This window comes from Mauremys mutica, chromosome 4 (assembly GCF_020497125.1).
Source record: "Mauremys mutica isolate MM-2020 ecotype Southern chromosome 4, ASM2049712v1, whole genome shotgun sequence".
Taxonomy (NCBI): domain Eukaryota; kingdom Metazoa; phylum Chordata; order Testudines; family Geoemydidae; genus Mauremys; species Mauremys mutica.
The window spans coordinates 143,837,208-143,864,201 of record NC_059075.1 but is presented as its reverse complement, the minus strand read 5'-3'; the positions used below and the strand labels follow the sequence as shown (position 1 = coordinate 143,864,201).

Sequence of the window (26,994 nt, the reverse complement as noted above, 5' to 3'; positions counted from 1 at the left end):
TGGAACACACCCTGGCTCCGCACAGCGATCTCTGCCATTCATCTGTCAGGCTTTCCAGTCCCACAAGAAAAACACGTCTGGCTGCGGAAACCAGTGGAAGCAGTGTGGGGAAACCAGGACTCTCGCTCCAGCATAGCACAGATTGTTTCTCCCCAGCTCGGCTAGTCAGAAACTGGTCTCCTAAGAGCCATAAATCAAACAGAGACAGCAGGGAAGCCCCACTCCTGTTTGCTGCTCACTGAGTGTCTCACCTGAGGCAGGTGCTATTGGAAACAGGGTAACCCCTTGGGTCAGGTTCATTTTGTGATGCACAGTCTGCATGGCTAAAGGAAATCAGCACTCCTGGGTCCTGCACCAGTCTGTGCCAGGTGCTCCCTGGGTGACCATTTCGCCCCTCCGTGCCTCAGTTTCCCTGTAAAACACCTCCTTTGTAACGTGCGTTGAGCGCACCAAATGGAAAGCTACATATTCCTAACACATGGTGCAGTAGTGAGAGGATCCTTGCTCCTGTCTGTGTGTTACCCTCCCAGCTGTCACTCTGCCTGCCCTCCCCACTCTGCTCCATCTCCCTCCCCTGGAGATGACAGGCTAAGGCAGCAGACTTTTTAACAGCGCTCCATGTTGTCATAGGAACTCTGAACCTCACTAGGTTGGAGCTGAGACAGAGCGATGAAAAAGGCTGGATTGCACGGAAGGATGCTGGGTGAAATGCCTGGTTTCTAGCGCCCGGGTGTCTGCTCCCAACTGGTGCTTAAAGCTTCCCTGTTAATCAAAGGATTAAACCGAGTCCTGGCCCTGACCAGGGCTGGATTGTGCCTGAGCTGACATAACAGGGAGAGAGAGACGCTGTCAATCCCTTGGCCACATTAACTCCTTGCTTCCCTGGGGGCTTGGCCTAAATAGTCTGACTGGACACGGCCATAGCTCCTCCAAGGGGACGGATTGAATGTCACTTGATAAAATAAAGGGCAGCGACCGAACACCCCTTATCATGGAAGTAGCTGCGATATCCAAGGGGCCGAAGGGTGACCTGCTGGTGGGCTGGCGAAGAGTCAAGTCCCGCCTGCCGCCTATAAAGGGCACCTTCCCCCTCTTACCCCACCCAAGGCTCAAAGGGTCATGCTGTGAGAGGCTGCAGCCTGTAACACCGTGACCCTTCTCGCTGTAATTTAAAACTAGCTGCAGAAGAGGCAGCCAGCGGGTCTCCCCCGGCAAAGCTCCTTAGCTAGCATTTCAGGTGGCTGCGGCACAAAAGATATCGCCGTATTTATTAGCAGCTCTCTTTCTCCCTGGACGCTATGCCAAGAAACACTAAACGGGTATAAATCCCGAAATCAGTCAGAACTCTGCCCCTTTACCTGTGATGCAATTTCAAGCAGATGCTAAAAAGAGCCTTCTATTTATTGCAACGTAAAACAAACCGCCCCGCGACCTTCTTCCATTGCCCTTATTTAGTCATCCTTACTTGCACTCGTTGCATGATTTTAGGACTGGGGAGAAGTGCTGCATTAACATTCCAGAGACTATTTCCCTGAGCTACTGCAAAGGCAGCAGCGGTGCATGCGCCAAGGGGCCTCAGCTCTGTCCAGGACAGACGACTTTCCAAGGGTCAAGAGGAGGAGCTCCTCTGATGAGCTTGCCATTTAGCAATGCTGATTTATGTGTGTCTAAACAGGGGTTTGCACCGGTTTAACTGAGTCTGGTGTTAAAGCAGTGCAACTTCTGGGTGTAGACAAAGAAACAACTAGCAATCTGTCTCCAGCCAATCCCCATCAGGACTCCTTTCCATTGCTCCTTATTAACGGAGTTTGGAGGTGGGGTTAGTTACCTGTGAGTTCTGAGTACAATGTGTGGGGCGGGGAGCAGCGGGATACGGGGGTCTCTAAGGTGCTGGAGGGTGGTCAATGCTTACTTGTGTGGGTCAGGCACGGCTGCTCATCAGAGGCCAAAGCCTTGAATTAAAGCTGAAATGCTTCTGAACAATCAAGTTATGTCCTCCCCACCCTTCCTTTGAACTCCTGCAGGGTGTGTGCTCCAGACGTGGGGAAACATGTTTCAGACACCATGCAGAGAATGCACAGTGCTCTGTAGGTCTGTGAGTATTAGACTGAATAGATAGATCTGGCATGTGGAAGATTCACTTTACAACTAGAGGAAAGGGACAAAAGACAGGGACACAAGGGTTAAAAACAGAGGGAGTTTTCAATGAATCTGTTTCTGTTTGTGCACCACTTATAAAACAGGGGTAGGCAACCTATGGCACGTGTGCCAAAGGCGGCACGTGAGCTGATTTTTCAGTGGCACTCACACTACCCGGGTCCTGGCCACCAGTCCGGGGGGCTCTGCTTTTTAATTTAATTTCAAATGAAGCTTCTTAAACATTTTAGAAACCTTATTTACTTTACATACAACAATAGTTTAGTTATATATTATAGATTTATAGAAAGAAACCTTCTAAAAATTTTAAAATGTATTAGTGGCATGTGAAACTTTAAATTAGAGTGAATAAATGAAGACTCGGCACAGCACTTCTGAAAGGTTGCCGACCTCTGTTATAAAATATAATGCAGAGAATAAATAAATGTTGTTACACTCCTGTATATTACCACGTTGTTTTGCAGAAACAAAGCTATTTATTTACAAGTCTCTCTACTGGACAGTTTTCCACAGCATCCCTCATCTCAGTATCTATGCAAATGAAAATACAAAAGAAAAACAGCACAGCAGTAATGGGAGGAGAAGCTGTAGAAAAGGGAAAAAGAAATGGATGTGGTTTGGCTCATCATGCTGCTCCAAGGAAACACCAGGCAAGAGGTCCTATTAGGAGACTTGTTTCTGTGATGCCAGAGTCCGGAGGTTAGTAAATTACAGCAGTAAGAAACAAGCAGTGAACAACATATTGTAGGGGCCGCCTTGCACTGACTGAGGGGTAAGTTAGGGCAGTGGTTCTCAACCAGGGGGATGTGTACCCCGGGGGAACACAGAGGTCTCCCAGAGGGTGCATCAGCTCATCTAGACAGGTGCCTAGTGTTACAACAGGCTACATAAAAAGCACTAGGTAAGTCAGTTTAAACTAACATTGCATACAGTGACTTGTTTATACTGCTCTATATACTATACACTGAAATGGAAGTACAATATTTATGTTCCAATTGATTTATTTGATAATGATATGGTACAAATGAGAAAACAAGCAATTTGTCAGTAACAGGGTGCTGTGACACTTTTGTATTTTTATGTCTGATTTTGTAGGCAAGTAGTTTTAAGGGAGGTGAAACTTGGGGTGGAAAGGTTGAGAGCCACTGGGCTAGGGGACATAACCTAGCTCGTCATTTCTAATGTCCGCCACACCAAATGCCGCTGTTACCCTGGTGTAAGTCTAGAAATTTGGGGATCAGTGGGGACCAAGCTCCACAGTGAGAAACTTCCGTCTAAGGAGCTGGGAAGTCAAATATTTTATTTATTTAGGAAAGCTAAGAAGAGTGCCCATCCACACGCTCTAAGCACCTTGACGTACTTTAAAATCACCCACCGCTGGCTGTCTGGAGGAGACAAATCAGAGAGGCTGGGACAAGCGAAAATAGCGCTGTTGCCCCTCTGAACCCCAAGGGAACTCTCGGAGTCTACACAGTCCCCAAGATGTGGGGAGCAAAGGGAGTGGAGGGTGGATTCTGGGGTGGTGTCGGTGGAGATGCAGGGGGTCTCGGGATGTTGTAGGGAGGGCAGTGGGGATCTCAGGAGTGGTGGGAATGTGGGGTCACTGGGGAGTTGTAAGAGGAAGCACTGGAGGTTTCAGTTTCAAGGGTGGTGGGGTGCTGCAGGGGACAGCGGGGTGCAGGAGGGCTGGGGTGCTGGGGGGCCGGGGGGTGCTGGGTTTTGGGGTGCTGAGGCAGCGGGGTGCAGGGGGGTTGAAGGTGCTGAGAGAACAGCAGGTGCAGGGGTTTGGGGTGCTGGTGGCAGTGGGGTGCAGGGGGGTTGGGGTGCTGGAGGGGGTCAGTGATGGGGACTGGGGTGCCGGGGGGACAGTGGGGTGCAGAAGGGGTTGGGATGCAGGGGTTTGGGGGCATGGGGGGACAGCAGGGTTGAAGGTGCTGGAGGGAGCAGCGGAGTGCAGGGGTTTTGGGGTGGTGGGGGAAGCGGGGTGCAGGGGGGGTTGAAGGTGCTGGGGACGGGGGGTTGGGGTATGGGGGACAGTGGGGTGCAGGGGTGTTTGAAGGTGCTGGAGGGGGCAGCGGGGTGCAGGGGTTTTGGGGTGCTGGTGGCAGTGGGGTGCAGGGGGGTTGGGGTGCAGGGAGGCAGTGGGGTGCAGGGGGGTTGGGGTGCTGGAGGGGGTCAGTGATGGGGTCTGGGGTGCCGGGGGGACAGTGGGGTGCAGAGGGGGTTGGGGTGTGGGGGTTTGGGGGCACAGGGAGACAGCAGGGTGCAGGGGGGTTGAAGGTGCTGGAGGGGGCAGCGGATGGCAGGGGTTTGGGGGTGCTGGGTTAAAGCGGGGTGCTGGGGGGGTTGAAGGTGCTGGGGGAAGGGGGGTTGGGGTACGGGGGACAGCGGGGTGCAGGGGTGTTTGAAGGTGCTGGAGGGGGCAGCGGGGCACAGGGGCTTTGGGGTGCTGGGGGGAAGCGGGGTGCAGAGGGGTTTGAAGGTGGTGGGGGCAGCGGGCGTTTGGAGGCACGGGGGACAGTGGGGTGCAGAGGGGGTTGGGGTGTGGGGGTTTGGGGGCACGGGGAGACAGCAGGGTGCAGGGGGGGTTGAAGGTGCTGGAGGGGCAGCGGATTGCAGGGGTTTTGGGGTGGGGGGGGGAAGCGGGGTGCTGGGGGGTTGAAGGTGCTGGGGGAAGGGGGGTTGGGGTACGGGGGACAGCGGGGTGCAGGGGTGTTTGAAGGTGCTGGAGGGAGCAGCGGGGCACAGGGGCTCTGGGGTGCTGGGGGGAAGCGGGGTGTATGGGGGGTTGAAGGTGCCGCGGAACAGCGCGGTGCAGGGGTGTTGGGGTGCGTCCAGGGGGGTCTCTGGGGTTGCCGGGGCGGGGCCAGCCCAGCGGATCCGCGGCCCGTGCGGCGGGGAGGCGGGGAGCGGAGCCGGCCCGCCCCCAGCGGAGCGGCAGCCGGCGGAGGCAGCATGCTGGGCAGGGTGCGCACGGCGGTGGCGCAGCTGGTGGGGGGCCTGGGCCCGGCGCCCGGCGCTCAGCCCCCGCGGGACTCGCCTGCGCCGCCCCCGGCCCCGCCCGGCCCCAGCGCCTGCCGGGGGCCGCCCGCGGGCGGCGGCGGCGGCGGCTTCTCCAGACCGGCCTTTCTGCAGCTCACCTCGGAGGAGCTGCAGCGGGCGGACGATCACGCGGGCAGAGCCGTGCAGAGCCCCCGGGAGAGCCGCCGCCGCCTGCCCTGGAGCACCGGCTACGCCGAGTGAGCCGCGGGGCGCCCCGGGGAGATGCTGCGGGGGAGGGAGCTGGGCAGGGGGGGGGGACCCGCGGGTGCGGAGAGCCGCTGGCCCGCACTGCAAACCCGGTGCTGCCCCCCCCCCGGTTCCAGCACCTGCGCTGCCAGGTGGCCGGGGAGGGAGGGAGAAGGTCCCGCAGCTGGGCCCTGCGTGTCCGTGGGTGCAGCTGCCCAGGGGACAAGGCGGGGGGTGGTTTGCACAGGGCACTGCCGCCGGAACGGGACCCAGGCGCTCCTGTGCTGCGGGGTAACCAGCCTAGGGGTGCTGCGATGCCTGACTCCCCCAGCGGGATCTCCGTCGAGAGAGGGTCCCCTTGACTCGGCCTGGGACCCTGAATCAGGGGTCCTGGACCAATGTGTATAGTGGGGATGCTGAGAGCCATTGAACCAAAATCAACCCTGTATGTGAGGGAATCCACTTCAAGCCAGGTCGTGGCAGCACCCCTAGGCCTGAATAGCTCCCTTGTTCCTGCCCCTGGGGGTCTCTCCATGTGCAAACAGTATCTGCTCCTCACTGGGAAAGCAGATCCAAGCATGCAGTGGTGTTTAACTCTCCAAGGGCACGCCCCTTCCCTGGCTTAGCTACTGCCTTGGCCACTCTTGTGCATTCGCCCTGTGGCGCTTAGCATCTCCCAAGCCTGTCACGGGTCCGAGCCAGACATTTAGCTGGAGGCACCGTTCTGCAGAAGCTGCAGACACTTATGCACATGAGTAATGGGTGAGTGAAGTGAGTCTGAACACAGAAACATGAGTTAACAGGGAAGCCTGTTTGCAGGATCCCGGCTGTGCTGTGGCCAGCTTCCCTCTAGAGGCCATGACTCTTGCCGTTAACCAGAGGATTTTATATTTCTAGAGCCTTGGTGTGTAAACTGTTCAATGAATGGCTGCACATTGTTCTGTGTTACAATTGCCGTACTGCCGAGAGGCCCCATAGTGTTGGGGACTCTGCGCGTACAGAATGAAAAGGTGATTCCTCTCCCAGAGAGTTTACAATGTGGGAGTTTCATTTTTAGCCATATTTTTTGTATTCGCTGAGCTGGAGTAAGGCAAAGGTCCGTACTGCCTTAGAGATGTCTGCCCACTTTCGTTTCCTCCCCTGCCGTTTCAAACCCGTGGTATTGCTAAAGGGAAGCTCTGTTTGTTTTCATTTTATCACAAGTTCCACTGAAAAAAGAACAGGAGTCCTTGTGGCACCTTAGAGACTAACAAATTTATTTGAGCATAAGCTTTCGTGGGCTACAGCCCACTTCATCGGATGCATGCAGTGGAAAATACAGTAGGAAGATATATACCGGTATATATACACACAGAGAACATGAAAGTTTCACTGAGGTTCCCTAAGGTCTTTTGACACCCTGACAAGGCAGGACAGCTCCTCTTAGTTGTAAGAAGGTTACTGGGGCTCAGCCCTGAGATAATATCTATTGTAAATATCGTCATCTAGTTGGCCAAGGGTCAGGTGCTGATTTTGATTCCATTTGTTGCCTGTCCTGGAAGGCACAAGTTATATTTTCCTTTTAAATGGATTATTAGTGGCTTACCTGTGTACCTGCATAGGTGAAATAAACACCTTCTGCAGGGCAGCAAACCTGATGGGCCAGTACCCGCTGCCCTCCCACTGAATGGCGTCTTTAGCCCCAGGCCTACGAAGGCTTACACGTTAGCTTAACTTTTTGCAGGGGAGCAGTCACGTTGCCACCGGGGGATGACGCGCAGAGTAAGGTGGTGTTCCGTGTGAATAAGGGTGTTGGGACCTGGCCCTGAGAAAAGTCAAAAGTAGATTTGAAAGGGCCAGGCTTTGCTGTCTGGTTTGCCTTTTCATCAGCTGGATATAGAGCCCCTGTCACTGCAGTATCCAAGTGCCTCACAATCTTTAATGTATTTACTGGACGTATCTCTCACTGTCCCTTTTCACAGCTGGGGAACTGAGGCTCAGAGAGACTGAGCTTCCCAAGATCACAGAGGAGCAGGGACTTGAATCCCAGGCTCCTGGGAAGGAGCCACTTCACACGTCTTCTTTAAAGACCTGCTCCGATCATGCTCATTGGGAGCAGGAGAGACCCCCTAAGCTCGCACAAGGGACCCTCCTGCAGCCTGGCCTTTTTTTGGCTTTGTCACCTCCGTCCTGTAGCCGGCCCTGAGACTTTTGAAATGCCAGCCATGAAGCGGGTAAAAACTAGACTTAATGGGGAATTCCTTGCAAAGGCCTCCTCTTAAGCTCGAAGAGAGGCTGGGAGGAGGTGTATGTCATTGGTGACAAGGACCTTAGATAATCAGGGGTTCATTTCAGTGTGTTTTTTTGTCTGGTGCCTGCTCTGCTGCTTTTCACAGTGGTACGTGTTGTCACTGCTAGTTTTCTGGACCTGGATTTTCCAAGCACTCCCTATTTTCTTTTCTGTCCTGTTAGTGCGGCACACAGCTCTGTTACTGTCCTTCAATAACAAATATTGTCAGAAACATCACTTCCCTGTGGGGTGTTACAGTGAAACCTACCTTCAAGTGAGCACCCCAGGGACAAACAAAGATCTGTCATCTAGTAGAAATTGGTCTTTAATTAAAGAGTGGGGTGGGGGAGTACCGGAAATCTTGGAGAAGCTATAAGATATTTTTGTAAAATGATATATTTTAGAGGTGGCCCCTGGTGGTGCTGTTTCACTATAACAAACAGCAGTCACTGTCTTAGACTTTGGCATTATTATGGTTCTGAAATTACCATCTTTCTCGTTTGTTTACACACAGTTGGGGTTTTTTTGCTCACAGTTTGTGGTGGTAACAAGCCAAAGCTTGGATGGGTTTTTCTGGGTTACTTTCCAACTTCTGTAAAAGGAGCAAAGAATCCTGTGGCACCTTATAGACTAACAGACGTTTTGGAGCATGAGCTTTCGTGGGTGAATACCCACTTCGTTGGATGCATGTAGTGGAAATTTCCTGGGGCAGGCATATATATGCAAGCTAGAGATAACAAGGTTAGTTCAAGCAGGGAGGATGAGGCCCTGTTCTAGCAGTTGAGGTGTGAAAACCAAGGGAGGAGAAACTGGTTTTGTAGTTGGCAAGCCATTCACAGTCTTTGTTTAATCCTGAGCTGATGGTGTCAAATTTGCAGATGAACTGAAGCTCAGCAGTTTCTCTTTGAAGTCTGGTCCTGAAGTTTTTTTGCTGCAGGATGGCCACCTTAAAACCTGCTATTGTGTGGCCAGGGAGGTTGAAGTGTTCTCCTACAGGTTTTTGTATATTGCCATTCCTAATATCTGACTTGTGTCCATTTATCCTTTTCTGTAGAGACTGTCCAGTATGGCCAATGTACATAGCAGAGGGGCATTGCTGGCACATGATGGCGTATATTACATTGGTGGACGTGCAGATGAATGAACCGGTGATGGTGTGGCTGATCTGGTTAGGTCCTGTGATGGTGTCGCTGGTGTAGCTATGTGGGCAGAGTTGTCATCGAGGTTTGTTGCATGGATTGGTTCATGAGCTAGAGTTACTATGGTGCAGTGTGCAGTTACTGGTGAGAATATGCTTCAGGTTTGCAGGTTGTCTGTAGGTGAGGACTGGCCTGCCACCCAAGGCTTGTGAAAGTGTGGGATCATTGTCCAGGATGGGTTGTAGATCCCTGATGATGCATTGGAGGGGTTTTAGCTGGGGACTGTATGTGATGGCCAGTGGAGTCCTGTTGGTTTCTTTCTTGGGTTTGTCTTGCAGTAGGAGGCTTCTGGGTACAGTCTGGCTCTGTCGATCTGTTTCCTTATTTCCTCATGCGGGTATTGTAGTTTTGAGAATGCTTGGTGGAGATTTTGTAGGTGTTGGTCTCTTTGAAATGTTACTTGCTCCAGTGCGGTAATGGGGATAGAAAACCCTGCACTTGAGTTCTCAGAAGTAGGAACCTTTCAGACTATTAGAGGAACTCGTTAAAAGCACCCTTCAGTTTAGCTCTGACTGCTTCTCCTGCATGTGGCACCATTCCTTCCCTGTAAACCACTTAAAGAGCTGCTGCCCAAAGAGCACTTCTTGTTTTGCATATCTACAACTTCCTCCCACAAAGCGGGTTTTGCAATCAAGATCTGAAATTTGCTTAGCAAGGGGGATTGCTTAGTTAATGTCACTCTGTTTGCAAAAGTTTCAGCTGGTACATCTTACCTTCCTACTTCTGCTTAAGCAAGCCAGGCTTTCCATGGGGTACTGAGGATTTTGGAACACACTGGAACGTGACCTAACTCATTTGCAGAGGACCTGTGGCAGCAAGACTTGGTATGTGTATCTTGCACACAATTGCAGCCAAGGCCTGTAGCAGGTTCTGAGTCAGAAGCTTTGCCTGATGCACAGGAAGGAACATCCTGCCACAAGAGCTAGCTGGTCTCAGTGGGCAGTTGTTCTCTGCGCGCTGTATAACCAGGGGGAGTGGAGGACTGGCTGGCGCCTGCCGTGTCTGCAGTCACAGAGTGAAATCCGCTGATAAATGGAGCGTTTGCCCCCAAATCATTGTCTCTCTCATCTCTTTCCATTCCCCCTAGGGTGATAAATGCTGGAAAGAGCCAGCACAATGAGGATCAAGCCTGCTGTGAGGTGGTGGTGGTGGACAGGAGATGCAGTCCGAGGTGTAACCCAGTGCCCAAGGAATGCACAGGGGAAGCGGAGGGGGTGAGCATTATAAACAGTGGAGGCCGGGATCCTCGCAGGGCTTCCTGTAATTCTCATGCTGACTCGCCCTGCTCCACGCCCTGCTCCTGCCAGGATCCAGGCAAAATGGCTGTGGAAACACACATGCAAAATTCCATCCGCTGCGTGTGCTGACAGGGGAGGTCACACGGGCCTGGGTCCCTCTGGGGTGCGATTGGATTTCAGTCCATTCAGTGCTTGGCCTCGCTAGGGGACGGGGCTGCTTTTGGCAGGGAACTGCGCTGAGGCCGCCAATGAATCGATTTCGCACCAGTCACTGAGCAGCCAGCTTGGTCAGTCCCCTCATGGGCTGGACTAGAACTGGCCTGGGATCAGTGCCTTGGGCCAGCCAAGCCCCAGCCCTGTGACCCTTATAACCTCCCTGCTCAGCTGTGCCCACCCTCTCTTCCCCCTTGTTTTCCTCCCAGGGGAATTCCCTAACCGTTCCCTTTCTCCTAGCAGGGCAGGAAGGACCTTTGCTTCCACTATTGGGGCTTGTTTGACGGCCACGCCGGCAGCGGTGCCGCTGTCATGGCATCCAAGCTGCTTCACCTTCACATCTGCGACCTGCTCAGGGACTTGGTGGATATCTTACAGGACTCCTCCCCACCCCCTCTGCCTTCCGGGAATTGCTCGGGAGCTCCCGGCTGAGCGGAACCGGGCCCCCCTCGCACAAGCGCATGCGGAGCTCCCCAACGATGCCCTGCCCCGATTCCACCTGGAGAAGGCAGTCTCTCACGAAAGCCTGGTGATCGGTGCGATCGAGAACGCCTTCAAGCGGATGGTGAGCGAGCTGGGGGAGCGTGCAGCCCCAGAGCAGGAGGTGGAAGGGGAGGAGCTGGGTAGAGAACTGTCTGAGGAGGAAATGCCTGTAAATCTCTCCTCCCCACAACATACATGGCAGTTAACCTGTGGAACTCACTGCCACACAGATCACCGAAGCCAGGAGCTCAGCAGGATGCCAGAAAGGATTCGGCCTGTCTGGGGCTAATGAGCGCGTCCACAGTTACAGCAGGAGGAGAAAAGTTCCCTCCAAGCGTTCCTTGCTCTCCCCAAGCCCTGTCTCCTCCCCTGCAGCCTGCACTGTGTGCAGATTGGCCCCGTTGCTGGAGGTGCTCTGCTCAGGGGTCGTGCGACACCAGATCAGCTTCTCCTGCCGTGTCATGCGATGCCGCGTCCTGTTCGTCACCATTAGCGACAGGAGGCATTAAGGCCCGCGGCAAGAGGGAGGCTGATGTGTCATTTCTCTCTCACACGGAGACTGTCTCATGGCACCCAAGGGAGCAGCTCGAAGCCTAGCCCAGCTCGGCACAAGCAGCTCTCAGGCTGGTTTTTTTTTGCGGCTGCTTTCCCAAGCCCCCAGCCGGCTGAGGGAAGCCACTCTCTGCAGGACTCCCCTCTCCCCAGCCTGCCCCCGGGAGAGCCACAGGGGGAACCCAGGCGACACCTCACTTCCCATAGGAGCCACTGCGTCCAGCGCCGGCTGGCCAGAGCCCCTGGGATCAGGCAGGGGGATGTGCCCTGGCCCTGGCCGAGCCGCTGCGTTCCAGCTGAATGTACGCTCCTTTCCTTTAGCAGCCAGTGTGCTGATGGGACAGCAGAGGGCTATTTTGGTCTGCTGGGGCATGTGCTTGGCTAGCTGCAGTCTCTGGACTCAGGAGCCTGACCCTGTCTTTGCTAACCCCCGCGGGTGCTGAGAGCTCAGCCAGGGCCTTGGCCTGCCAGGCCCTTCATTTTGCCTAGACTTGGGCCCCATGTGCAGTGCCAAGCGTCCCCTGTGCATGGGGGGCAGGCAGGACGGGCCCCGCGCACCCAGCAGCAGGCACAGGGCTGGCAATGGTGCCCAGCCGCGTGAGCGAGGGTGCAATCGATAAGGGAGAGGAGGAGCTGGCGTTAACCCTCTCGCTGCTGCTCCTGGCTGTGGCAGAGCATGGCGGTTGCAGAGGCTGGGGGTGGGGAGGGTACAGGACACCCACCTCCCAGGGTCAGGAGGCTGGGGGCAGAATGAGGAATTAACAGGGAGACATGCAAGAACTGCAAGGGGGTTCAGGCCGAAGAGCTTTCTGCACCCGGGGGAGGGCGGATTGGCACTGAGGGCGCGCTGGAGGGCCTGTTGCAGCAGTAACCCCTGCTCCAGGGGCGCGGGTACTTCCCACCCACCATCTGGTTCAGCAGCCCGCCTAGAAGAGCCCTGCTCTGTCTGGGGCCCTGACGTCTCGGCATCTTCGAGCTGCCTCCATCTGTAGAGTCTCATTGCTGTCTGTCTCCGCAGGATGAGCAGATTGAGCGGGAGCGGATGACCCGGCTCGTGGCGGGAGGCTGCTGCGCCCTGGCTGTGGTTTACCTCCTGGGGAAAGTCTACGTGGCAAACGCAGGCGACAGTAGGTAGGAGACAGCGAGTGTGTACAGGGGCCAGGGTCTGGGCCAGGGCAGCTGCAGACACCGTGTGACTATGGGCTAAGACTCCTCCGTTGCCTGCTGGAAATGGGTCCGACCCCACCCTCCAGAGCCCAGTCACTGACTGATCGAGGAAATAACTACGCCCATTTAAAAAAAAAAAAAGCTTTGAAGGCATGTGACAGCCCAGGAGAAACCCGGCCTGTCACAGCTACTGGCCAGGCGTGGATCCCAAAGCTTGGGGCTGGGGCCGATGAGAGTGCTGCGCCGCATGCCTCTGCACACAGCTGTAACCTGCAGGTCCCTGCACTGTCACAGGGGTGTTTCAATAGCAAACTGTCCAGAGCTGTAGGGAATGGCCTTCAGAGCAGCAGAGAAAGCCCGAAGGAATGAATGCTGGTGTCCTCCCGTCGGCCCGGTGCACTCGGGTAGTGTAGAATTGTCTCCTTTAACTCGGGATTTGATTCCTTAAGCTCCAGACGCCTTCCTTGGCAGCATCTTGTTGGGTGTGATTAAAGACGGGAGCAGTGGGTCTCTGGAGTGGGTTCGTCTGTTCCGCTAGCAGTATTTCCTAACAGCCCTTTCCGCTGCATGCGTCACATTTTGTTATAAATCAGACTCCAGGCCTGACCTGCATTTCACTCCGTAGCCGGCTGGAGGGGAGTGAAAATCCCCCTGGGGGAGATGTGCAGGAGCGCCTGGGTGTACGCCTCCATGGCAAGGAAAAACCACTGAGTCTCGGAGCCCTGCGGGGCTAAAGCTCTCAGCGTGGCCGTGTTGTGGGGTCTCAGAACCCGGGGTTCAGTCTGAGCCCAAACGGCCCCACTGCCTGAGCCAGGCCAGCCACGGCTGTGCCACGTGCGTTTTATTGCAGCGTAGATGGACCCTGTGCGTCTGAGCCCAGGGGTGCAGGTACTTTTTGTACCCGTGTAACTATTTTGATTGGGGGCAGGGGTGATAGTTTAAGTGGTGCAAAACCTGTGTGTAGATAAGCCCTTAGGCACTTGCAATCTAAATCTTATTTACAAAAGCACCTATGTGACTTAGGTGCTTAAGTACTAGTGGAAATCAGTGGCAGTTAGGCTCCTAAATCACTTAGGTACTTTTGAAAATTGGGCCCCCCTTGCATAAATGTCACCCCAGCAAATGTGGATGTTGGTGAATTTGCTGTTTCGGGGGGTGGGGGGGGTGAACTTGGTGTCCTGCGTAGTGGCGTTTCACACCCAGCTGAACTGCTGTAGGAGCGAGTTGAAGGAGGCTGTGAGTGGCACTGGCAGCTGATGAAGCTGGGCCGAGGGGGGAGCCACCGGTCTGGAGAGGGTCTTGCTGAAGCTCTCTGTTGACCACTGGCCAGGAAATGCAGCGACGCGGTGGAGTAGGCCAGGCTGTGACTGTCGTCAGTGTGAACCCTGCGTTGCTGGAGAGCCCTGTGCTGCGGTGTTGTTGCGTGGAAGGTGCTCGTGCCAAATGGAGGAAGCATCTTCCGTCACAGCTGCAGGTAGCTGGAGGGAGCAGGCATCGGTTTCATCTCTGACAGCTTCTAGTGGCCTCAGCAGGCCTCTCATGAGCTCCTCTCCACGCTGCCAGCCGCTGTCCCATGCGTGGGTCTGAGCAAAGTGTCCCAGATGGTGAGACCCAGCTTGGCCGGAAGAGGCCATCTCTTGTGTCCCTGTTGGAGTGCGGCTCCTGGTAACTGATCCAACGTGCTGCTCTGGGCTCCCACGTTCAGCTCTGTCCGTGGTGCTCGGTTAAACAAGGGAAGTCAGTTAAGGGTCCTGCTGGGGGGGGGTACGAGGCAGAGTAGAGCCCATCTCTCTCTCCTGCAGCTGTCCCTGCCCTCCGCACAGGCACTAGTATAACGCTGGCTTCACAGAGCAATGGCTGGGGGTGGTTCTTGGTGCCGTTTCTGTTGCAGGAGCCGGGGGAGCCCCGGTTGGGGGTCGGGCCCCCTTGTGCCAGGGCCCGAGTGCTCACGTGTAGTGGAAGCCCTTCCCCTAGGGAGCTTGCAGTCTAACTGAGCCAACAGGCAGGGCAGCACGGGGACTGTGGGGTGGTTGATCAGTGGCTGTGGCTCAGAGCACGCACAGGGGCTAGAACCTGCTTCATAAGTGAGCGCCGTTCCCACACGGCCACTGACCGGCCCCGTAATGTCGACCAGACGCTTCTCATCCATTGGCTGGCGACGCTGGGATCCTTCCGGAGCGACGGCAGCAACTGAGTCAAGGTCTCGGCTTTACCTCTGGTCAGGGAAGCAAACACCGAGCGGGCCCCAGGGGTGCCTGCAGCAGTTGCACAGTGCGTGGAGGGGACCCCGCCACCATAGCGCAGCGAAAGCCAGAGATCCAGCCAGGCCACTGATGCCCAAGGACCTTAGCTGCACTTGGTAACCTCTGGCCAGGTGCCGTGAGCAGCTTTTTTTACATATCCGCTGAACAGCCCATCCTGTCTTGCACAGCACTGGCAGTGAACAAGTAACACGGGATAATATTCCCGCATATCCTGTCTGTGAACTGCCAAGGAGTTCTGCATTCTCCCTGTCCCGCTCTCCTGTTAACGATGCCTCTGTGACCTTAACGCAGATCCTTTTCACACAGCCAACCGCCGCTGCTCCACTTTCCACCCTAGATTATTTTCTCTGTCCCCCTTTCTACTTTTTATTTTTTAACCCTTGTGGTCTCACTGAGGCAGACTGCGCCCCCCATGCCTGGCTCTCCCAATAGCAGCTGCTGGGGGAATCGCAGTAGCAGAGCCAACAACCGGTTCTTGAGCTCAGGGCTGGTGGAATCTGAAAGCAGCAGATACAAAAATACAGGATGGCGAATGGACAGTGTGAGACCTCGCTCCTCAAAGGTGTGTTGTGCAGTAAATAAACCAGGAGCCTCCGGCAGGTCTGGAGGGAACCCACGGTAACGTTCCTCCCTTAGCTGTGAAAAGAGAGACCAGCCGCTTTCCCTTTCTCACTAATCTCATCATTCCATATTTCATTGCAGGGCCATTATCATCCGTAACGGGGAAATCATTCCAATGTCCAGGGAATTTACTCCAGAAACAGAGAGACAGAGGCTACAGTTTTTAGTAAGAAAGAACTTTCTTCTCATCTGATTCCTTCTAAACCCCTTCCCCCACTGCTGACCGTCTGTCTCCGTAAACAGATGAGCAGGGCAGCTCACCGGGCAGTTGTGCAGCTGGGGAAATGGCTGCAGTGCAAGCCGCACTGAGATCACTTGTGAGGTTTGTTCGCTAAATACGACCCCTCGGGTGAATCAGCAGCGGTTTCCTTCTGCCCCAGATTGTGAAATAGGTGCAGTTTGGCGGGGCCTGGATGGGGGTTGGGAATGAGAGGTGGGGCCTATAATAATAATAATTAATAATAATTGGAGATATATCTATCTCCTAGAACTGGAAGGGACCTCGAAAGGTCATTGAGTCCAGCCCCCTGCCTTCACTAGCAGGACCAAGTACTGATTTTTGCCCCAGATCCCTAAGTGGCCTCCTCAATGACTGAACTCACAACACTGGGTTTAGCAAGCCAATGCTCAAACCACTGAGCTATCCCTCCCGCCCATTAGTTCCCATCCAGCCCCACGTTGGACTGTCTTGGGGGTTAGGGAATGGTCTTTACCCTCTAAGGCACTGGGTCCAGGCCAGCTTGGCAGTTACGCTGGCTCAGAGCTGTCTGGGGACCCCGGGAGCGAGTCAGTGGTCTCAGCCCGTTCCCTCTTGCGCGGACAAACCTCTCATGTAGCAGCCTCAGCAGAGAGGCCGAGGGCAGAATGGGCCGTGGAGGCTGAACTGCCTCTCACCCCTAGGTCCGAGCAGGCCAGCGTGGGGAGCGCTTGCCTTGCTATGGCTCGTTCTGCGTTCACGCTGGGCATAGAGAGGGCAGCGCTCCGGGTTGGCAATCTGGCTCCTGGCGCCAGCACAGAGCCAATGGACTGTGTGCCGTGCGTGAAGCAGAGAGACGGGAAGGGCGAGGCCCCTCTGATATTTATTTAGTTCTGTCTCATCCCCTGTGAAAGCAGCAGTGTCCTGGACGTACACATTGCCCCTCCTTTTGTCCATCATGTTCCCAGGCCCCATTGTTCTTTTCTGGAGGAGCAGGTAATGGGAGACTCTGCTATTGCCAGGCCTTGGTTCTGCACCCCGCTGCCCGCTACAGCGCTAGGAAAACAGATCAAGTCTGAGCATCGCTTTTGTGGTTCCTGAAAGCTTCCCTCTCCAGTTTGCCTGGGAAAAATCACTCTGCTGCAAAATGAAACTTGATATGGTTGTAAAGAAAACCCACCACAGAGAGTGGGAGGGAGAAGGTGACATGGGAGTTAGCTGAGGTTTTGCTGGACATGTTTCCTGGCTCAGACTATACCTTGGAAAAACCCCAGGAGGTTTCCTATTCTCCGCTCTATTTTCAAACAGCCCCGGAAAGGAGGAAATTGCACCCAGCAGTGGAGTCTCTCCAATTGGCTGTGGCAGAAAAACTGAGCAGTCAGAAAATCAACCCTATATTTGCCCCATGGGCTGGGGTGGATCAGTTTCAGCCAAAGTCCTTTTGTAGGCTTTGTATCCAAAAAGTACCCTAATAATAATGCAGGGAACTGCAGCAATGCTGCTGCAAGCCGCAGTGTTTCGGGCCAGTACTCCAGACCATTACACAAGCTAAACGGAGGGCATTTATGTCACAGTTGGACTTCTGGTCCTGTAGATAGAAAACACAGTCCCTGGGAACAGCCTTCCTTCCAGCAGCGATTGTCTGCAGCTCTGCACTGGATTCCCTCACCTCCCGCTCTCGTCTTTTCCTCTGCTAAGTCATTTGGCATTTGCTAACATGGTTCGAATCCCCCCACCCCATGTCCCTCCCTGCATCTCAGCACTGAATCTCTCTTATCCCTGCACTCTCTGGTGCAATGTGATAATTGCATGTCAAAGTTCCCTGCCCCACTGCTGCGGGTTCAGGGGTAGGCTGATGCAGAAGATTCCCTTGGAAGCTTGAGCAGCCAACTCATTGGCTAGGGGTCTGCTGGGGGAAATTTGGCTTTGTTCAGAGCAGTGGTTCTCACTCTGTGGTCCATGGACCATCCCAGACCCATGGAGAAATATGGGACTGAAGGTTTTGGGAGGTGGGAAGGGAATTGGGTCCCTGAGGAGATCCCTCTCTTTGCAGAATGAAACCGTTGGGAACCTTCACATGGGCGCTGTTTAACCGTCCAAGGAAATATTCAGTAATGACAGGACATTGTTAACAATGGCACCGCCCACAGAGGCTAGTTCAGTATCTAAATCCCAGTGTTTCCTCTCGTTGCATCTGGGCAAATGAACAGGAGGGGTTGGCAGAGGCCCTGGCGTTAATCATGGCCCGGAGGCTCTGGCTGAGAGAAGAGAAGTCACTGCCTGTTGCTTTTCACTGGCCATCTCTGAGCCCCAGGTGCAGGTTGCTGATTTGGGCCTGTGTTTGCTGTCTGTACCCGGTGCCCCTCTCTCGTCTCTGCTAGTTCATAATTCAGGCTGGTGACTGACTGTCTCTTGCCCTACTCCGCCTCGCTATTGCAACCCACGGGTGACCTCTGGGTACCTGAACTGGACCTGGGTGCATTTCAGCATCCCCCTGAATTTTTTCTCTTGCATATTTCAGCCAGACCCTCTGGGCCAATTATTGCAAAGCCCTTTCCAGATCAGCGCGGGCAAAGGCCCCCGTTGACATCACGAGTGGCATTTGTGCCCAGAACTACATGGAGCCGCTACGTTCTCACATGGAACTGGGGCTTTCCGGTGCAGTGCTGGGAGGTGGCTGCCCTGGAAAGACACCCTGCAGGCTTTCCAATCGCAGTGAGATGTGTTGCTGTTGTCACCAATAATAAAAGCCATTTTAGCCCCTTTCCTGGCAGTGTCTGGCCCTTTCGCTGTACCCCTCTGAGGAGTGACCCAGGGAACCCCAAGCCCATTGAAATCAGAACCATCCTCTCCGGGACGCTTATTGGAAGCCACCAAACATGAGTCAGACCTTCATGAAATAAGGCAGCGCAGCTGCAGCTGGAGAAAAGACCGCTGGCACCCAAGCTGTGTTGCCTGGGGACCAGCGTATGGTGCCCTTGCTGTGGTGCAGAGGGGGTTGATGTGCCCAGGAGCCCGGCCTGAACGTTCGCCTTGGCTCTCAAAGCCCGGTGTCTTAATGAGCTGGGAAACAATGGGCTGTGGGCCCCCTCTCCAGCATAGCCCCTGCTGCATGCCTGGGGCCCAGGCCGTGTGTCTTGTTACATTCACAGGGCGCTGCTGGGTTTTGCAGCTGAATCTGCTGTTTTCTCCCCTCAGGGGTTTTTGAGACCTGAGCTGCTGGGGAATGAGTTCACGCACCTCGAGTTTCCCCGGAGAATTCAGCACAAGGAGCTGGGGAAGAAGATGCTGTACAGAGACCAGAACATGAACGGCTGGTAAGGCCACTAACCTGCTCGTTACGCTTTGCGCCAGCCTGGTGACTTAGCTGCTTAGGTCCCCCTGCCCCTGTCAAAGAGAAACTCCCCCATGCGGCTGTGCCCTGTCAGGTTGGTTCAGCTGCACCTGTTGGCAGCCGCCAGCGTAGGCAGGGCCTGAGTGTCTGACGGGCAGAGGCTGCTCTGTTGAAAACAGGCCAGGGTGCTGCCAGAAGCTTTACCTGCCCCGTAACAGGTCATCTCCCTGTTTGTAACCAGGGCTTATAAAAGGATAGAAGAGGACGACCTGAAGTTTCCGCTTATCTACGGAGAAGGCAAAAAGGTAAAGGAACTGCAGGTGTGAGATACAGACTGTGACATTCCCCAGGGTACATGCTGGACTGCTGGGATGCCTTCTCCACTGCTTTACTGTCAGAACAGCCAGGCTCTGCTCGCACACTGGCATGTCACGTCACTCCCAACTGAATACATGAATGCTCTCCCACATAGCCATGAATAGATACAGGGCGAAATCTGCCTCTCTCTCAGTCCCAGCCTTGCCCCCCAGAAATGTGCATCTTGCACTGGCCAGTAGCCCACTGGACCGTACAAGCTCATAATTAGTCCGTCATTCCAACAATGGGTAATGAATATGCACCAGCCCTGTTGACCTGAGTAGAGACTTCCCAAACACTTCAAACAAACACACTGGTTTAGATAAAACAATACAAGAAGTTTATTAACTAGAGGGAGATAGATTTTAAGTGATTTACAAGTGCTAAGGCATTAAAGTCAGGTTACAAAAGAAATAAAAAAATAAAGATGCAGGCTAATTCTTAAATGTTACCAAGGCTAATAGGATTAAAAGCAAAAAGGTTTGTTACCCAAAAGCTTTCAGCAGTCTGTACTGGCTAGAAAACCTCCAGGCCAGGACCGCTCCCCCGAGTTCAATGATGCACATTTGTCTTTCAAGCGATCTTGCTGCCTGGATTGGGGAGGAGAGGTAATTTGTGTGTTTCAGTTCTCCATTCTCATTCCTTTTTTCCCCTCTTTGAGGATTACCCCCAGCTGGGGGGTAGACAAAACAGTCCCCTGTGCACATGAAATTCAAAATGTCTTTTAGGTGAATTTTAAATTTCTTGCCTATACCTTCTGTGTACATGAAGTTTGAGCCCTCCTGGAGATGACATGTAAATTCTTTATGTACAGTCTCCATTGCTGGTGAAAGGTTGTTTCAGCAGTTAATAATTTTCTAACACCTGTGGCCAGTCCTTTGTTGTCTCTGAGGAGCTAGTCTGTAGGCATTCCTCAGAATTACAACATATTTCAGTAACAAACATAGATGTAATCTTATAGCTTTACACACACTGTTGTTATACACATTTTAACAGGACAATGATGTTCAGTAGATTATGAGTTTTTAAATGATACCTCACAAGGTCAACTTTCTATGGAATATATCATAGCCATATAAAAGTGGTGAACATGGGGTACAGTGTGTCATAAAGACACAATCCCCATTGAACAGGGAGGCCAGGAGTTTAGAGGGGTCAGAGAAATCCAGGCATGGAACTGGGACATTAGAGTCTGCAGTGGTTTGGGGGGACTCTTCTTGTCTGGCTTCTGCCGGTGAGTGGGTTGGGGGGGGGATTTCTGTCTCTGAAGGTTTAAATTCCAGCCCTGTTTTCTTTAGTGAGCCCAAGGGCCCACTTAGCCCCCCTGCAGATGCACTGACTGCAGCACCCACCGTGCGTGCGTTTCCCTGGGGCCAAGGGGGAGCAGACAGTGAAGCTGTTTGATTTGCTTTCCCACCAGGCACGGGTGATGGCGACAATCGGGGTCACGCGGGGCTTAGGAGACCACGACCTCAAGGTTTACAACTCCAATATCCACATCAAGCCTTTCCTCTCCTGTGTCCCTGAGGTGAGTTTGGCTGGCCCGCTGTCCTCCTCCCCAGAGTTACCCGCAGTGGCGGTGCTAGGTAATGTGAGTGAATTCAGTGCTCACCTCAGGGAGGGGCTTTTAGCGATAGGGTCACGTGGGCTGGCACCACGTGAGCTCTGCCACGGCACCTCTGGCCTGCCCTTACGCAGCCCCGGTTATTCCAGTCCTGGGCCCGTCACACAGGTCTGCCATAACCCCCGGCCCAGCCGTCTGCCTGAGGCATTCATCCCCCATAATCGGGGGATTAGTTCAGAGTTTAGTTCAGTTATCCTCCCATACCCCCGTGAGGCAGGGCAGGGCAGGGCTGCCGTCCTTGCTGGACAGAGCTGGGGCCGCGTGTCTGGGTGTGGAGGACAATGCTTTGCTTGGTCTCCCTTCTGTCTCCTCTCTGCCCAGCTGGGACAGGGAGGTGACAGTGAGATGGGAACCCTTGGGATCCCCATGTTCTGGCTGGAGGATCTCCTGGGGGAGACGGGCCAGGGCATGGTGCTGTGACGCAGGGCAGGGCAGGAGCTAGACAGACCCTTTCTGAAGTGCAGTAGCAAGTGGCCGGTGTTTGCGCCGAGCCCCTGTCTCTTGCCAGGTCAGAGTTTACGACCTGACACAGTACGAACACTGCCCTGACGACGTGCTGGTCCTGGGCACCGACGGGCTCTGGGACGTGACCAATGACCGGGAGGTGGCTGACGTGGTCACGGAAGTGCTGATGGGCTACGAGCCGAACGACCCCTGCAGGTGAGTCAAGGGGGCTGGACGTATTGTCCCTGGAGTGAAGGCGTGGGCAGGATGGCTGCAGGGCGGAGGGGGGCCCTGCTGTACCAAACGCCCAGTGCTCCCGACTTGCTGCCATCATTCCCTTTCAGGCTACAGTTCCCACAGCCTGCCGTTGTCTCGCCTCAAAGGCACCGTGTCACAGCCATGTGTTCCCAGGGGTGGGGCTGGATGCTGCTTCCCACAAAGCACTGGAGCGGGCAGGAGGGGGCATCTGAGAGTAATGTATTCCTCTCACCGCCCCACAGGGTCTCCCACGGGCCCCACAGAGCTTGACACCCCCCCCCCCCCCAGCCATTGCCTTTCTCACCAGGGTGTACAGTCAGCCTCAGTAGGGGGTTCTAGGATGGGGGATCTGCCCCAAGTGTGGATGGCGGGGGCGGGGGGGGGGAGCCTTTGCTGCTGACTGGCTGCCTCCGTTTGTCATCCCCGGCGGCACTGCAGGTACACCATGGCCGCCTACGAGCTGGTGGTGAGGTCCAGAGGGGTGCTGAAGGAGCGAGGCTGGCGGCTGGCCAACGACAAGCTGGGTTCCGGAGACGACATCTCCGTCTTCGTGATTCCTCTGGGCGGCCCCGGCAATTACACGTGAGGCCAAGCTGCCCCGGGGCGCGGCACTGCTCCAGTCGGCATGGGACCAGGACCTGGCGGGGCGCAGGGGCCGCCTGACTAGCTTCCTGCCTCTCCTACAAGAGGAGTAAGAAACCCTGGAACCCAGTCTGCCCCCGCGCCTCCTCTCCACCTGCTGCTTCTCTGCCGCTGGGCAGAGCATAGAGCCGTAGCAGCTAGTGATGGAAAAGCCGGCTGGGAAGAGCAAGGCAGGACTGTTTTGATGCCAGCACCTGTAGCCAACCCTACCTGACCTGGTTCCCGTGAGAGGACTGTGTTCTTACTCAGCTCTCCAAGTGTCCTCTGCAGGGATGGGAGAGCCCCCAGGACTGTGGTTGCTGGTTCTGGTAATGTGAGAATGGGGTGGATTAGCAGGAGGGGCTGCAGTTCCCCATGCCCTGGGGAGTGCCTGCTGCCCTCTGTAAACCCTTCTTCCTCCCCCGTCGAGATCTGCACCAGCTGCTGCTCCCACACGCCCGTGGGACGGGCGCCTGTCCAGTCCTCGTAACAACACTAGTGCCTCATCGCCTGGCATGCACAGTCCTGGCGCCTGAGCTCCTGCTCGTAGCTAAGGTAACAGTCCTGCCAGAGAGAGCACTGGGATGGAGCCATGCTGTGGGTGGCTGTGGCCAAGCACGCTTCCTTCACGCTTGCCCTCCTGCTGGTCATGCAGCCTTCAGTCCACTTCCTGTGTCTTAGTCTCAGCTTTGTAACCCGGAGTAGGCACCCAGTTACCATGGTGATGGGCACTGTATAAATACTTAGAAATATATGTACGTGGGCTTCCCGTGAGCAGGTACCACCCCTGCTAGTCCTCTGCGCCTTCCACCAGAGCTGCTTTAGCACCCTGGGCCGATGTTGAGTTCCCAGATGCCAAGGCTGGGGATTGGCTCAATTATTGTTTGTTCTTAAGTGAAGAGCTGGTCTGAAAATTTCCAAATTTAAATGAAAACAACTGGGATGAAACGTCCACAAAACTTTCATCCCATTTTTCCACCAGCTGTAATGAATTTGGTGCTTACTTCTGTTCAAAATACAGACCAGGCCTGCTCCCAAAGACCTTGCAACTTAAATATGCTGCATCTCTGTGCTTAGCTGAGAGCCAAGGATAATTAATAAGATGTGTGTTTTTTCTAAAAAAAAGCAAATCACCTTCTTTCCTGTATTAATCTCAGAGCAGTGACCAGCTTTGCTCTGCCCTTCCCTGCCCTGCAGAATACTTGATTTAGAAAAAGCAACACATTCTGCAAACCTCTGATCTGAGACATGAATGTTCTGGGTCTCTGCAGAGTGTGATGAAGGGTAGTAGTTATAAAATGCTGTCCCAGGGTAGCAAATTCCCTCCGTTTCTGAAACACACTTTGGCATTGACTATTTCTCGTGTCCTGCTGCTGCCAGGAGCACCAAGCACTGTCATGATGTGTCACCTTCTGGTGAATGTTGTTTGTAACTCGCAATTTGTGAGATGTAAATATACTGGGTACACTTAGTTGGAACTAAAAGGCATTCAGGGAGTGTTTAATCTGTTGACATTTCTGTGCTGGAAGGAGATTGTTAGATCGCCCTGTGTGTACCTGTGTTTTTAAATACAGAATGCCTCCAGGAATCCCACTGCCAAGTCTTTATTGCAGAGCCTTCTGTGAAGGAGACTTGCCTGAAAGCCAGTCACTTATGAGTAGTTTACAGGGTTGCTAGCAAATATACCCAGACAGACCTCTATGAGCCAGTATCTTCCTCCTCATTCACATAGATCAGATCATGCAAAATCTCCCCCACTCCAAATACGCTAAGAGTGGAACATTGCCTTCCCTGATGCCAAGCAATTTGGTCATATTTTCAATTGACTGTCATTGCCAGGTGTTGTTCTTTAGTGCCGACTAAGTGAAAGTTACCCAGTTAGTAACCACTGACTCACCTCAAGTGGGCAAGATGACACCCGAGGAGTGGAGCTGACTCTCTTGTGTATCCAGGAGCTGGAGAGAGAACAAATTGCGGATGCTCTGAGAGCCTCTTATTTGATTTTGTTGTTTTTTTTAACCCAAAATGTGATAATACACCGGACTCTCACTAGAATGCGCGTCTATATAGCACTAATTTGCATATAATGCAGTCGTGGCCATGGATCCCAAATTTAATTACTTTAATTGCAATTCATTTTAACGTGGTCCCCGTGTTAACACGGTACCGTGCATGGATCCCAAATCCCGTGTTCTAGCGAGGGGCAGGGCACCCTGCTAAAAGACCCATGCATGTAAGGCACTAGAGAAGGTCGGCATTTTATTACATTTCCTAGGCCGCAATATTTTTTTTTATTATGTAGCACCTCCCACGCTGAATGGCCCAAGGTGTTTTACAAGAATCATTTCACTCCCACACCCTCCAGCTGAAATGCAGCAACCTCTGGGGTGGACCACAGGGGAAGGTTGCATAACACCAAACAGCAGTACGACTCTGCTGTCCAGGACAGGAAATGAAGACAAAATCCTGCATCTGCCTAAAACTGTAGAAGAAACTCTAGAGAGGCGGAATGTGCTTCCTCAACTGAAAACTAGCCAGAACCCTGCTATTGTGAGACATATAGCCAGATCTTTAATAACTGCAAGTGATCAGGGTTCAAGGACTGCATAGCCCTTTACAGTCTTGTTTTTGTTTATGATTGCTTATATAGTGCCAGCATCCTGTGCAGCTTATCAACATAGCAAACAAAGGAGGTGGCCTCTCAGACATGTTCTTGGAATAGACTACTCAAGGCGCCAATTTCTGTTCCCGGCGTAGACTACTCAAGGTGCCAATTTCTGTTCCCAGCTACGCCTATGCAATCTTGTGATAGTCCCTCTGCATATGGCTGGGGTGAGGGAGTTCATAGGGAAACAACAGAAATGACCACAGGGGCTGGAAGGATTGATTTAAAAGGGGAGGTTAATAGCTCATTATGTCTCTCCTGGCTGGCCAATACCTGGGTTAGATGGTCACTGTCAAGACATATCAGAAGAATGTAAACACTGAGGAGGGAGAGTCATTTGGAGTGGAGCCCTGAAGGTGCCACAAGGAGAAATGGGATGAAATTCAGAGCTTGACCCAACTCCCACTTCAAGTCAATAGGAGTCTTTCGTTGGCTAGGAGTCAGAGCAGACCTTCAGAAAGGGGAAACAGGCTGAGAATCAAGAAAAGTGATGAGATTTCTCAGGCTGTGGAATATCTCCCCAAGGGAGAGGGCACGTAAGGCTTGGATTTTCAAAGGAACTTCAGGAAACTAGGCACGCAAATCCCATTCAGTGGGAAGTTGAACTCCCTTTGACAATCCAGCCTTCCTGCAAGGCTGGAGAAAACGCTAGAAATGCAGTGTTGGAAACAATCTGGCCTTGATTCTGGGGAGGTGTGTGGGCTAGATGACCTAAAATAGAAACGAGAGAGAGAACAATAATCGCATCATTAAGAATTCCAGAGGAGGGATGTTTAGTCTCACCGCCCAAGAAGACATCAGACCATTAAGAATGGTTGGTTAAGTATCTTCAAGGAATGACCCACTGCCCCTTTGAACAATTCCTAGCTCCTGGGCCTTTCAGTTTCAGTTGAGAGTTATTTTTTTGCAGTGAACAATAGTATATCTTGGAGGGCAAGTTCAGGTCTAGCTGGAAAAGGAGTGATGTCCTTTCATTTCTGCAACTGATTACTTGCATACGGGAAGCAATTACCAGGGGAAATCAGTCCAAGGAGATCCTCGTATCCCTTGGGGTGGCATTTGCTGGGGAAAAGGACCAACACATCTCTGTTGCTTTCTCAACTTGGGTCCTATGAGGCTGACTCGCGGTATCCAGAAAGGGGCTGATCCATTTCTCTTCTCATTGCCTTTCACCAGCTGGATTTTAAGATTTCCCTTCTGCTGAGCCATGGAGTTATGGGATTTGGTGGTAAAATTCCAAACTAATAGCTAAATAAATATCCAGAGTCCTTTCCCCAAAACAAGGGTGGACATAAAAGAAATGCAGCCCTGATTAAAGCCAGGAGATGCCGCCATCCAAGGGTCATTCATTCCATGGAGACGCATGTTCCTTTAACCTGAGGCCATAGATTGCGTGGTCTGGGGAGGTGAAGGCAATTCAGTGGGGGGATGGGCAGAATAGGCCAAGGTGGCCCCTATACGATAGCACGGCCCATTGCTCTCCCCTCCTTATTACACTCTGTAACAGGGTGGCCTTCAAGGGCCAGGAGGTCTGTGGTTAACCCGCCCTGTTCAGTCAGCCCCACCTGGCCCAAAATAAACTGCATCCCACCCAAAGGGAGCAGGGCTCAGGGAGACAGGCGTTAGTATGACAAACACCTGGGCCTCATAATTTGGTGAATACACTGTGATCGGGACCATAGGGAGAAACTTGGGCTCCTGTGGGAAGTCCCGAGGTAGGGCCCATGAGAGGATGCCTACACTGCAGCTGGGTGCAGAGCTCCCAGGCCACGTACACGGACGGGCGCTAGCTGGGCTCACACAAACATGCTAAGCGCAGCGACATGGGCATTGATGCACCGGCGGAGGCTGGGGCTCACCAACCCAGCTCCAGATCCCCGGGGGGGACGGAGGGCAAGGAAGGTCAGGTTGTTCCGAGTGCGGGTGGCTAACCTGAGCCTCTGCTGGTGCTGCAATGTCCACGCTGCTATTTGCAGCATGCTAGCTCAACCCCGCTACTGAGGAGGCAGCAGGGAAACCTGGCAGGCCCAAGAGAGGCGGCAGCATGGTTGGCTGGATGTTTTGGTTGGACTTTCGTTGGTTCAGGAAGGGACTGAACTTTAAG

At 53.7% G+C, this 26,994-nt stretch overlaps 1 protein-coding gene across 1 annotated transcript; it reads left to right on the top strand.

Moving 5' to 3' along the window:
* Positions 1-5,112: 5,112 nt before the first annotated feature.
* PPM1J (protein phosphatase, Mg2+/Mn2+ dependent 1J) lies at positions 5,113-26,770 on the top strand. Its single transcript, XM_045015689.1, is given in 11 exon segments — positions 5,113-5,396; positions 9,941-10,067; positions 10,548-10,699; positions 10,701-10,869; positions 12,358-12,470; positions 15,473-15,557; positions 18,786-18,904; positions 19,163-19,226; positions 20,699-20,806; positions 21,411-21,562; positions 22,043-26,770. Coding segments are annotated over 11 exon segments (1,521 nt in total). The 3' UTR covers positions 22,191-26,770.
* Positions 26,771-26,994: the final 224 nt, after the last annotated feature.